This window comes from Rana temporaria, chromosome 3 (assembly GCF_905171775.1).
Source record: "Rana temporaria chromosome 3, aRanTem1.1, whole genome shotgun sequence".
Classification (NCBI taxonomy): domain Eukaryota; kingdom Metazoa; phylum Chordata; class Amphibia; order Anura; family Ranidae; genus Rana; species Rana temporaria.
The window spans coordinates 376,098,351-376,110,385 of NC_053491.1; the positions used below are offsets into that span (position 1 = coordinate 376,098,351).

A 12,035-nucleotide genomic window follows, 5' to 3' on the forward strand; every position below is an offset into this window, starting at 1 on the left:
GTGGTGGCCCTGCATACCTGGGAATCCTGCTGTTAAAAAGCTTATGAAACACCAATACTTCTGGTAGAGTGGGCCTTCACAGGAAAGGAAGGAACACCACTTTTCAGTACTGGATTTGGCATGTTGGTAATGGTAATGTTAATGAATCGACCTAGCAATTGTGAATCGAGAGGAAGCCAGTCTCCTTCGGGAGCATTCAGTCAACACAAATAATATGGAAGATTGACAAGTCGAGGCCATGGCTTTGAGGTTGTCTAGCACAGTGCTAACCACACCCAGTGAAAAGCTATTTCCTTACAATGCTTTGGAGCAGGGCAAAAAAGAAGGCAATACTATGGCCTTCACTTGACCACACTAGTATGGAAAAGGATACCTTAAAAAAAAAAATTTTTTTTTGTTTGCAAGGTCTTTTAACACCAGCAGTTTAACAGTACAGAAATGGTAACTAAGTAAGGGCCACAGAAGTGACCGACCACTTTTTGAGGAAACAGGTATTGTTGTGCAAATTGCTTAGCGGGCACAGATACCTTTCAGAATGAGAATGAATTAGATAGGACTTGGTTGGTTTGGGCAGTTTCCAAGACCCCAACCTTGATACCTTAGGCTGTGAGGGTTCTAGTAATGTTAGTTTTAAAAATCTTATGGACCAGCTGGCTTCTGGCTTGGTGGAGGAGAGAGTGGGGCTTTACGCTGATGATATGCTCCTATATCTTTCGGACTCTGGCCTCTCCCTCCAGAAGGCCCTTAAAATCATTGAGAATTTTGGTAGGTTCTCAGGACTTACAATAAATTGGACCAAGTCCCAGATCCTTCCCATTGATGTATTCCCCCCGTCAAGAGAGCAGGCTAGTTTACCCCTGGTTAGAGTAAGTACTTTTAAACACTTAGGTATACAAATCTCTAGGTCATTAGCGGACTTCATCCTTTTAAATGTGGAACCCCTGATTCCATTTATTAAATCTAAAACTCAAATGTGGGCAAGACTGCCAGTGGGGGTAATGGGACGTATAGGCCTGATCAAAATGATACTCTTGCCTAAAATCCTATATGTGATCTGGCACTCCCCAATCTACATCCCTCTCAAGTATTTTAAAATCATGGATACGCTTCTGCAATCTTTTGTATGGGGACCGAGCAGGCACAAGCTCTCATGGAGGGCACTACAGTGTCCAACGGCATTGGGGGGCCTCGCTGTCCCAGATATTGCGTTCTATCACCTAGCTGCCCAACTTTCCCATCTTTATCACATAGACAAGTCAGATAGACACAGGTACTTGGCTTTGGTACCCGGCACGATGGACTCGCGGTTCCCACACCCCTTTTGTGACATACTGAGAGGGCTTAAGGGCTTGTTGATGCCTCTTCACCGCTCTGAGCTCTCATTTCAGCACAAGAGGATTTGGGACCTGGTGACTTGCAGGATGGACTACCCTATCTTTCATGATAACAACCCATTGTGGTATAATAAGCTTCTTCCGGAGCTCCTCCAGGTACCTGACCCTTCCATCTGGTTATCTTGGGAAATACACCTACTGTCACATGTGCTTCATAATGGAGATATTAAAAATCTTATGGATCACCCCTGTGATAACAATCAATGTGGACTTTTGAGATGGAGACATATGAAAGCCCTGGAATCCCTTTTCAGAGAATCGGCCTTGCAGGAGTTTGCTTCCTTGGACCCTGCCTCCCAACCTAAGAAATTGTAGAAGGGAAAGAGGAGGGAAATCTAGATTTCTCACAGTCATCTCTTTGCAAATCTTTACAGATATCCACCAGCTGTTCTAATACAATGGTAAAAGCAGGAGAAAATTCTTCCTTTGACACAAGAGATCACTAAAGATTTTAAAGAAAAGCAAGCATTAAAGAAAAAAGGGTTTCTCTCAGCATAGAGAAAGACCCATCACCTATGAACACTAGTGGTGTCACGCTTGCTTTTCGACAGCATGCAATCACCTGGAAGTGGAGCATAACCCAACAGTCTAATGCCGGCAGAAATTCCGACAGCAAAAGTCTGATGGAGCATACACACGGTCGGAATTTCCGATGAAAAGCTCACATCAAACTTTTGCTGGCGGAAATTCTGCTTGTGTGTATGGGGCATTAGAATAATCTCTCCTTTGTCCTGTCATGTACAATTAAGAAAAAAAAAAGCTGAAAAAATCTAACTATTGCAAACACCCTACTGTCCCCTAGTGTTATATAATTTGTACAAACTCCTGTAACTGACACTTTTGCTGGACATTTTGGCCTGTTACAGAAAGGGGCAAAAAAATCTACTAATTGCAGGATAAACAGGTAATAAATTATGTTACCAGGGACTGAGAAGACAAAAGTGGGTGTGTTAATGCTAGCGACAGACTGCATTATGCACAAAATGTAATTTTTAGCCAATAGGTCCATTTTAAAGGAGGATATTTATAAAAGCGATAAATGTGACTATCACCAAACAATCACAAGTAGTGAATCAATCACAGTCATTGAAAAACTGTATACCCCCCTAAGTGTTGACATCTCAACATTTTAAGCAATTTCTTTCAGTATAAATACTTGAGGTGATTGTAGCCGTATTAGTGCAATTGTGACAGAGAAAATTGAGTACTGTCCATGATACTTTTTTTATTTGCACGAACATATCATTTTTCATGGACGAACTTTCGGAGTGTGTGCCCTTCTTTAAGGTCCAAGCAGTACAGTCTGGTCAACCTTCTGCTAAAACTTTTGTGAATCAGTACTACTTGGACCTTGAAGAAGTAGGACACACCCTGAAAGCTCATCCATGAAAAAGTATATGTTAGTGCAAATAAAAAAAGTATTACGGACAATACTCAATTTTCTCTTTCAATATAAATAAAACTGAAATAAGAATATTTTCAGGGAGGGCTTCTGTGGACTTATATTTTACAAAGTACCCAGAGACCAAAACACAGACATACGCCGCAATAAAATGTATTAATGTGGAACAGGTGGACATTACCACTTTTGTGATGGTCCGTTAGGTGGCTGTGGTCATCTGGATGGAAGTACTCATAGCAGGAAGTGCCCAAAAGCTCCTGAGGAAGGTACCCTAAAATAGCCGTGGCTCTGAAAAAAAAACAATGTGGATGAGTAAATTGGCTACAAAGGATGTCACGTTCAAATATCCCTTGCAAATGATAGCTAGGCATTGAGGGAGTTAGTAAATCCATATTAGATGTTTGCCTTTTGCAGCAACAGAATCTCAATAATAAAATCAAAAAATAGACTGAGAGCCAAACAAGTTTCAGAAATCTGACATAGTAGAGGTAGTAAAATATGTATCACTTCCTTAGAAGGTAAGGATGGAACACAACAAAATCCAGCCACATTTTTTATCCTGGTTTTGGCTGACGTTTTCTATTTGATGAGGTGTCAGACATAAGAGAGGGTAAGGGGGTCTCAGAAGGGGAGATTTTCCCTTTTTTACTGAATGGTTATCAATGCCAGAAGTGCGGAGATTAAAACATAAGCGAACCAAATGAAAGTGATCTCCAGTATAATTATCATCAAGTCCAACCTGATCAATCACCACCGTGACTATAAACATATGGTATTATTTTAAAGTGGAATTCCAGCCAAATGTTTTCTGCTATCGGGAGTTCCAACTAAGAATATGTCCTTACTTCCAGGTGTGTTGTCAGGCAGGAGGTGAGGGGAAATCTCCTCAATTAGAACTCAGACAGCTTTAAAAACCCAACTGAGATTCTAACCATTTCCCATCCCATCCAAAATAAGGATATTTTCGGCTAGAGTTCTACTTTAAAAAAAAGTGCATCTTCATTAAAATGTAATCAACAACAAATAAAACACAATAACAAAACAAAAGCTGCCCACTTTTATGACCACAAAACAACAACCCAACATGATAGGAAGGAAAGGGAGAAGGATTGATTGACAGTCCTTACCGTTGATCCACATAAACAAATTTACCATCCATGGTGTAACGTGTGACAAACTCGGTGGGCTTGACTTTAATATCGGCGGTGCTCTGCGGTATTATGAATGGGTGAAGCCTACCAATCGCCACAAGGCAGCTAAAATTGTAGGACTCTTTCTCAGAGTCACTGTCTTCTTTCATTCCTACTTCGCTGGATAGGCAGTTGCGGAGGTAGCCCGTGCAGTGGATGGTACAGAACCGCCGGTGTTCTGCAAAGTAAAATAAATAAGATCAGTGGTATTCATTTATTAAAGTGGCCCTTATCAACCAGGAATACCGCAGAAGCTGCTAGGGTTCCCTGAGCAGTGATCAAAGGTGGATTTGGGGTTTTCACTAGCTGTAAGCCATATTAATCATCAAAATTAAAAGAAAGAAATGCTTGAAATATATCACTCTGTGTGTAAAGCATCTATATAAAATATACAAGTTTCACTTTTTAAATTGAATTACTGAAAAAAAAAAAAAACTTTTTGATGATATTTTAATTTTTTGAGATGCACCTGTATGTGCCTTGACCACTTTGACTACCATGGAAAAGAGGAATGAGTGGGACTTTAAGTCACTGTATAACTTTGAGTACCATGTTGTCTTTATGGTGACTAACCCACATTGGGTCTGGATAGTTCCCCATTGGGAAGTTGGCCCTTTTGATTTTGAGATTATGTGTACAAGACCATTGGCTGTTTACTGAATGTACACTAATTTTCCATCCAAGAGGCAGTGGCTTCACCTTGGCTTACTTATTTGCACATGCTATGGGCCCTTAGATTCTATTTGAACCTGACAGTGGGGAGTCAACGTTGCCTTTAGTAACATAAGAACTACCTTTTTTCTTTGCTCCACGAAGGAATTCCTCCTTCTCTTTGTTGGACACGCGACCGGTCCTTATGCGACAGAAGAACGACCGCCGGGAGCCCCAATGGAGACGGGAAGAGCCAGCCTGAAAGTGTGTGTGCACTTGCAAACCAGCTTTCAAAACAGTTTAATAAGACTGAATCAGTTCAAAAGATGACGTCTGGATTAATGAGGAAAGACATTTAATTTTATTATAGCAAGGAGCGACAGATGATGAGTCCACAGGCAGCAGACAGCATCAAACTTGAAAGCGAGTGAAAACTTTACAACAAAAGTTTGTTGTTTTTTTTTTCATTTTTAAAGATTAAAGCTGAACTCTAAGACAATCAAATATTGTTTAAACACAAGAGTTGTGTATTTTTACTTGACTCTTGGTGTGCTTTGTGCATTTTTTGCCGATCTGTGCAGTAATCCAATGTGAGACTTTACCTCTGTGTAGGAGCTTCCTGTAATACAGACCGGTCACTGCTGCTCTCTCTCTCCTTGTGCAGGGGGACTGGTCTCGTCTCCGCCCCCTCTTGTAGTTTTCTGCAGGCAGCCTGTAGTGGGTGGACCTTCTGAGCCCCTCTCACCGCTCTGCTCTCTGCACAGATTATGTACAGCACAGTGATGATGTTATTGCTACTTTTTCAAGGAAATATCTGGATTTGTAAATGAATTTGGTGAACACAAAGTAGATTTAGATCCATGCAGGCTACTGAGGAACACATTTAAATGAAGGTCTTTGTTCCCGGAGTTCAGCTTTACCTTTGATAGCTAAAAAAAGCTCCACAAAGCACCAAATATATCTAAAATGGTCATATATTATCATGTCACAACTCCTAGGTCATTTTAGAAAAAGCCATAACCCTTTTTTGGGGGTAAAAATATATTATGGCCGATGTTTATATGAATCCTTTGCCTCTAAGGCTGGCCATACATGCTTAATTTATTATCCAACCGATGGGTGATTCAATCAATACGATCATATCTGCAAGCAATTAAAAAGCCAGAACCTCGATTCCAATTGATGTAGACTCAATTTAGATTGTATCTGATAAACTGAGTAGATCGCCCAGGGAAGAATATTATCGGTTGTTTTGTATCAATTAGCAGCACGGAATATGGTCATATTTTGACAGATTAGACTATGAGACTGAATTGTGGAAACAGAGATCTGATTGATGACTTAGGATCGGAAGTTACAATCATATCTTAACTATCATTTAAAGTCTACTTCCCCATTTGTGGCATATCGACTGAATGGGTTGTTGATTTTATATTGATTATTTCGGACGAGATAGATCGAAAAATGTATCCTTTGTTAAAACGTGTTTGGCTACCGCAAGGGTTAGCCACACAAGGAATAAATAAATAATTGAATATATACACACTATAATTACCAAAAGTATTGGGAAACCTGCCTTTACACACACATGAACTTTAATGGCATCCCAGTCTTAGTCCGTAGGGTTCAATAATGAGTTGGCCCACCCTTTACAGCTATAACAGCTTCCACTCTTCTGGGAAAGCTGTCCACAAGGTTTAGGAGTGTCTATTGGAGTGTTTGACCATTCTTCCAGAAGTGCATTTGTGAGGTCAAGCACTAATGTTGGACGGGAAGGCCTGGCTCACAGCGTTCGCTCTAATTCATCCAAAAGGTGTTCCATCGGGTTGAGATCAGGACTCTGTTTAGGCCAGTCAAATTCCTCCACCCCAAACTCACTCATCCATGTCTTTATGGACCTTGTTTTGTGCACTGGTAAGCAGTCATGTTAGAACAGGAAGCGGCTATCCCCAAACTGTTCCCACAAAGTTGGGAGCATTAAATTGTCCAAAATGCCTTGTTATGCTGACGCCTTAAGATTTCCCTTCACTGAAACTAAGGGGCCAAGCCCAACCCCTGTAAAACAACCCCTCACCATAATCCCCCCTCCACCAAATGATGTGGACCAGTGCACAAAGCAAAGTGCAATAAAGACATAAGACACACTCCTAAACCTTGTGGATAGCCTTCCCAGAAGAGTTGAAGCTGTTGTACGCAATATTGGACCCTACTGACTAAGACTGGGATGGCATTAAAGGTCATGTGCGTGTAAAGGCAGAGGCCCCAATACTTTTGGTAAAATAGTGTACATATACATACAATCATACATCTCTTTATTAGAATACTGTAGCTGTGCAAGTCTGAGCCAGGAAAAAAATCTGCAACAGACGACTGTTGATGAGAGTAAAATTGTCCATAAATTGTGTCCGATTTTTTAGGAGGAGTTGAATGTTCTCTGCAAATGGCTGTGCTGTTATATTAGGCCATTTTACATATAGATAGTAGTTTGTGGGATTGGCTTGAAAAGCACTTTGTGTCATCACGGTGTCTTTTGTCACGTGAGGCACGTGCTTCTCCAAGACGAATCACAGGTGTGGGAAATTCAAGAGAAAGCGCGTAAGCTATAGACACAGTTCCCTTACTTTTGGCATCAATTAATTTTTCCCGTGGGGTGATGTCCGAGGAGGACAGCTGTTCCTTTACTTTGGCAACATCCTTGGGATGTAGATAGTCGAACAGACTTTGTCCTATCAGGTCAGCCTAAAAAGGAGGAATGATAAAAGATAATGCATGGCATTTCAACAGTGATTATAATGGCAAATTTACATTAAACAATCTTTCATGGTATGTCACTATTTACTGATGGGGAATTTATTTCTTCTATTACCATTTATTATAATACTCAGTACTGCTGGAGAATATTGCTCTGCCCACTCACCTCCAGTCCTTTCCCCACATTTTGCTTCCTTTCTTTAAAGCCCAAAAAATTATTCCTTGTATTGGGATTGTACCGGCATTGCAAGGGTTAATAGCCTTTTTTTTCCCTTAGGGGATTAGAGAAACCGTTTCACTTACCCGATTCGCCCCCCCCCCCCCCCCCCCCCCCCAGAACTGGACTGTCCATTGGCGTCTTCACAATCAGTGCAGGGCTATGGACCGTGGTCTCGTTTTTATGTTCTCAGGATTCCAAACAGGTGCAGCATGGGGGTGCAGATGCTGCAAAGACTGGTTTAGCTGCGGGGAGGAGCAGAGGATCAGGTAAGGAAATCTCCTTTTATTGCTCCCTTAGGTCCCTTTCACACAATCGGCCCGCTCGGATCCGCCTGTCCATTTTTCAGGTGGATCCAACCGGGCCACCCATTGACTTCTATGGGCAGGTGGATGTCAGCGGAGATGTGTCCGCTGACACCCGCCTGCCATCCAATCTGACAAGATCCGCTCAAAACAGATGGATGGCGATACGTTCTCCATCCGTCCAGCGCATTAGATCAGATAAAAACTAACAGGCTATCCATTTTCAACCGATCTCGCCATAGAGGACAGCAAAGCTCTAACAGGTCCATACCTGCTCAGTGAGCGGAGACGGACCTGTCATCCGCCTGCTCAGCGAGGTTAAACGGTGGGCATGGATAGAAGTAGGACGTGTCAACCTTTAGACAGAGATGGGCTTAAAAAAAAAAACTGCATTATACAACTAATTTCCTTTTAATGGGAATATTCTATTAATTAGCGTTTTAATGTTTTAACATTTGTGTTTTCCACATAAAGTTTACCAGACAGGGTCTGTTAGATTGGAAACAACAGACTCCCCGCAGTCTCTAATGACATGAACACTCCAGTGTTAATTTTGAAAGCAAATTTCGATTTAGTTTTAGTCTTATGCCGCGTACACACGACCGTTTTTCGAGTTCTAAAAAATTGCGGGTTTTTTTATGTCATTAAAAACTATCGTGTGTGGGCTTCAGAGCATTTTTCGGGTTCTAAAAAATGGGCAATTTTTTTTCCGAACATGCTCTATTTTTTCACGACGTTTTTAACGTTGACGTTTTTTCAGGTTGTAAAAAATGGTCGCGTGTGGGCTTTAACGACGTGAAAAATCCGCGCATGCTCAGAAGCAAGTTATGAGACGGGAGCGCTCGTTCTGGTAAAACTAGCGTTCGTAATAGAGTAAGCACATTCATCACGCTGTAACAGACTGAAAAGCGCGAATCGTCTTTTACTAACACAAAATCAGCAAAAGCAACCCCAAGGGTGGCGCCATCCGAATGGAACTTCCCCTTTATAGTGCCGTTGTAAATGTTGAACGTCACCGCTTTGCTAGAGCATTTTTTTTACAATCGTGTGTAGGCCGTTTTAATGATCGGGTTAAACGGCCCTTAAAAACTTCATTTTTTAGAACCCGAAAAACGGTCGTGTGTACGCGGCATTAGTCATAGTACTTAAATGGCATTTTAGTTTTAGTCCCATTTTAGTCTTCTGAAATTGTTTTCGTTATATTAGTCGAATAAATATTCAGGAAATTTTAGTCGACTAAAATCTCCAGTACATTTTAGTCAACTAAAATAATTTTAGTCGACTAATTTTAGTCATCTAAAATATAATGGGTGTAGGTAAATTGTAATGCATTATTTAAGCATTTCTCTACCATTTCCAAACATTCGAATCGAATATGTTATTATTTATGGTATTGAGGTATGAACATGCACAACAGAACAGTATTAATATTGACGTCAAATTTCAATTTAGTTTTAATCTTATGTTTTAGACTAAGAATGCGGTGACATACAAGACGTACGATGAGCTGAGATCAATGAAGTTCAATAGGCAGGTCGGCTCGTCTGCTTGATTCTGAGCATGCATGTTTTTTTTGCGCGTCGGAATTGCATACAGACTAGAAGATTTTCCAATAGGAACTTTCTGACCAAAAGCTCACATCAGACTTTTCTTGTCGGAATTTTCGATCGTGTGTACGCGGCATAAGTCTTTTGACTAAAATGGCATTTTAGTTGAAGTCCCATTTTAGTCTTTTGACTAAAATGACATTTTAATTTTAGTCGTATTTTAGTCATCTCAATTGTTTTAGTTGTATTTTAATCGACTCAAGTTATTTAGTCGGTTTTAGTCAACAAAATTAACACTGGAACACTTACAGTGATCATGGTAGTCCTAGAATATGTGATCTCTGTCCAGGCTATAGGTTTCAGGAGGGAGATTAGAAGCAGTAGTTTTTCTCATAGCAAGAAAGAGGTACCGTACTTTTTCTAAACATCGAACAATAATGTGAACTGCCCAATGCTGACTTGTTCTAATAATCCATGTGACGTGTAAACTTTAATGACAGGTCCACAATGCTTCCCCTGCATGTAGGTATGTTTTCTCAAGGTATAATTGGAACTGCTAATGTTACCAGCAACCTGTTCATATAAAATCAGCGTTTGTTTCATGTTTAGTGACCTATTAATGTCTCAATGTGTTACAGCCCCATCTGACTTTAATTCTCCGATAATAACTCCCATCTCGCTATTGATTTGCGGGATGAAGAGCTCCCCGCAGAGAACAATGTCCCCACAAACATCCGTGCCTCTCGTTAAACTAGGACAGGCATTTACAAGTTCACTTGTATTTCTGGGTTACAGTAACAATTTCCTGGAGGATGGATTTGCACTGGGATTTGCAGCAGAGGAAAGGAGGTCAGGGGACTTGGCAGCTCTGGGCAGACCGTATCATGTACCTGGCTGTACTTCAGCGTCTTCGACACGGATTCAGACACAAACAGAATTTTTCCTCTGTCACATCCGACCACAAACAGGAAGCCGTCGGCAGCCTAAAAAATAAAAAGAGCCTATTGGACTGGGGAAGAAAACTGTCAAATGAGAAAATTTAACTGGACTGTGTTCTTAGAACATAGCTGAAAAAGCTGATAACGTTGTTTGACATTTCAGTTCAGTCCACAGAAAATTACAAGGACACTGAATTTATGATAGGATCAAAAGGGTATTTTTTGTATTTGCAGAAAATCTATTTACCTTGAAAGAAACGCTAATGCAGCCACCACATCTAAGGATTCGTAAGCTGCAATATATTACTTTACTGGATTACAGTATATACTCGAGTATAAGCCGAGTTTTTCAGCCCTTTTTTTAGGGCTGAAAATACCCCTCTCGGCTTATACTCGAGTCAGTATACCCAAGGGGCTGCAGGCGTCCATTTTTTAAAACTCACGGCTTCCTCCTGGTCCCGTCCCGTTCCGCGATAGGCGTTTGACGCTGTCTTCAGTGTTCGGCCTATCACGGACGTTCTTTCATTCTCGGACTCAGTTTCCCAGCAGACACTATGTTCAGTGTTCCGCCTATCACGGACCTTCTCTTGTCCAAGGATGAAAGAACGTCCTTGATTGGCAGAACACTGAACACAGTGTCTGCTGGGAAACTGATTCTGAGGATGAAAGAACGTCTGTGATAGGCGGAACACTGAACACAGTGTCAAACTCCTATCACGGAACGGGACAGGGCCAGGGGGAAGCTGCGAGTTTTAAAAAATGGACGCCCCCAGCGCAGCCTGTCAAGAATTTCAGGTATGCTGCAATGGGCACAGTAAGGTTGTAATGTGCACAGTGAGGTAATGGGCACAGTGAGGTGGTGATGGGCACAGTGAGGTGGTAATGGGCACAGTGAGGTGTGCAAATGGGCATTGTTGACCCTCTTTTCCGCTTACAGTAGCTGCTGCATTTCTCACCCTAGGCTTATACTCGAGTCAATACGTTTTCCCATTTTTTTGTGGTAAACTTAGGTGCCTCAGCTTATACTCTGCTCGGCTTATACTCGAGTATATACGGTAATTGTATTTTAAAAGTGAACTCAATATATAGTTACATACAAGTACCTTGAAAAAGTGTTCATACTCGATTTTTTTATTTTCTACATTTTGTCATGTTACAACCAAAAATGTAAATGTATTTTATTAGCATTTTATGTGATAGACCAACCAGCAAAGCATGATCCAATTTGCATCAGCAGGGGGAAAAATTATTTCCCGATCCCCCAAGAGGCAATCGGATATTCCCTGGATTAACTTTACCTATGAATGTCAGTATCCATTTATATTATGTACTTTTAGGAAATAATCCAGGCCTTTTCTGAGCTGGCCAGAACCAGCTCTTGACGGAGTTTATTCCACATTTTCACAGCTCTTACTGTATAGATACCTTTCCGTATTTAGAGATTAAATCTCTTTTACTCTAGACGTAAAGAGTGCCCCCTTGTCCTCTGTGATAACCTTAAAGTGAAATTCCACCCACTTTTTCATCTGAACTCCATCAGCTTCAGAACTGACAAAAAAAAACAGCATTGGGCGTTTTAATTTTTTTTCTCTGCTTTTACCTTGTTTCCGGGGCTTTTATTCTTTCTTCCTGTTTCCCCC

At 41.0% G+C, this 12,035-nt stretch overlaps 1 protein-coding gene across 3 annotated transcripts in view; it reads right to left on the reverse strand.

Annotated features, from left to right (window-relative positions):
* The window catches only part of ARNTL2 (aryl hydrocarbon receptor nuclear translocator like 2), a 75,179-nt gene that overhangs the window by 14,525 nt on the left and 48,619 nt on the right, over nucleotides 1-12,035 (reverse strand). For 2 of the 3 annotated variants that reach the window (XM_040345582.1, XM_040345583.1), the window contains exons 6-10: nucleotides 10,348-10,440; nucleotides 7,259-7,376; nucleotides 4,781-4,924; nucleotides 3,924-4,164; nucleotides 2,978-3,084 (exon numbers count right to left, since the gene is read on the reverse strand). In XM_040345582.1, coding sequence (XP_040201516.1) covers nucleotides 2,978-3,084; nucleotides 3,924-4,164; nucleotides 4,781-4,924; nucleotides 7,259-7,376; nucleotides 10,348-10,440 — 703 coding nt within the window. The remainder of the gene's footprint in view (nucleotides 1-2,977; nucleotides 3,085-3,923; nucleotides 4,165-4,780; nucleotides 4,925-7,258; nucleotides 7,377-10,347; nucleotides 10,441-12,035) is intronic. The other variant, XM_040345584.1, reaches the window with a different exon arrangement.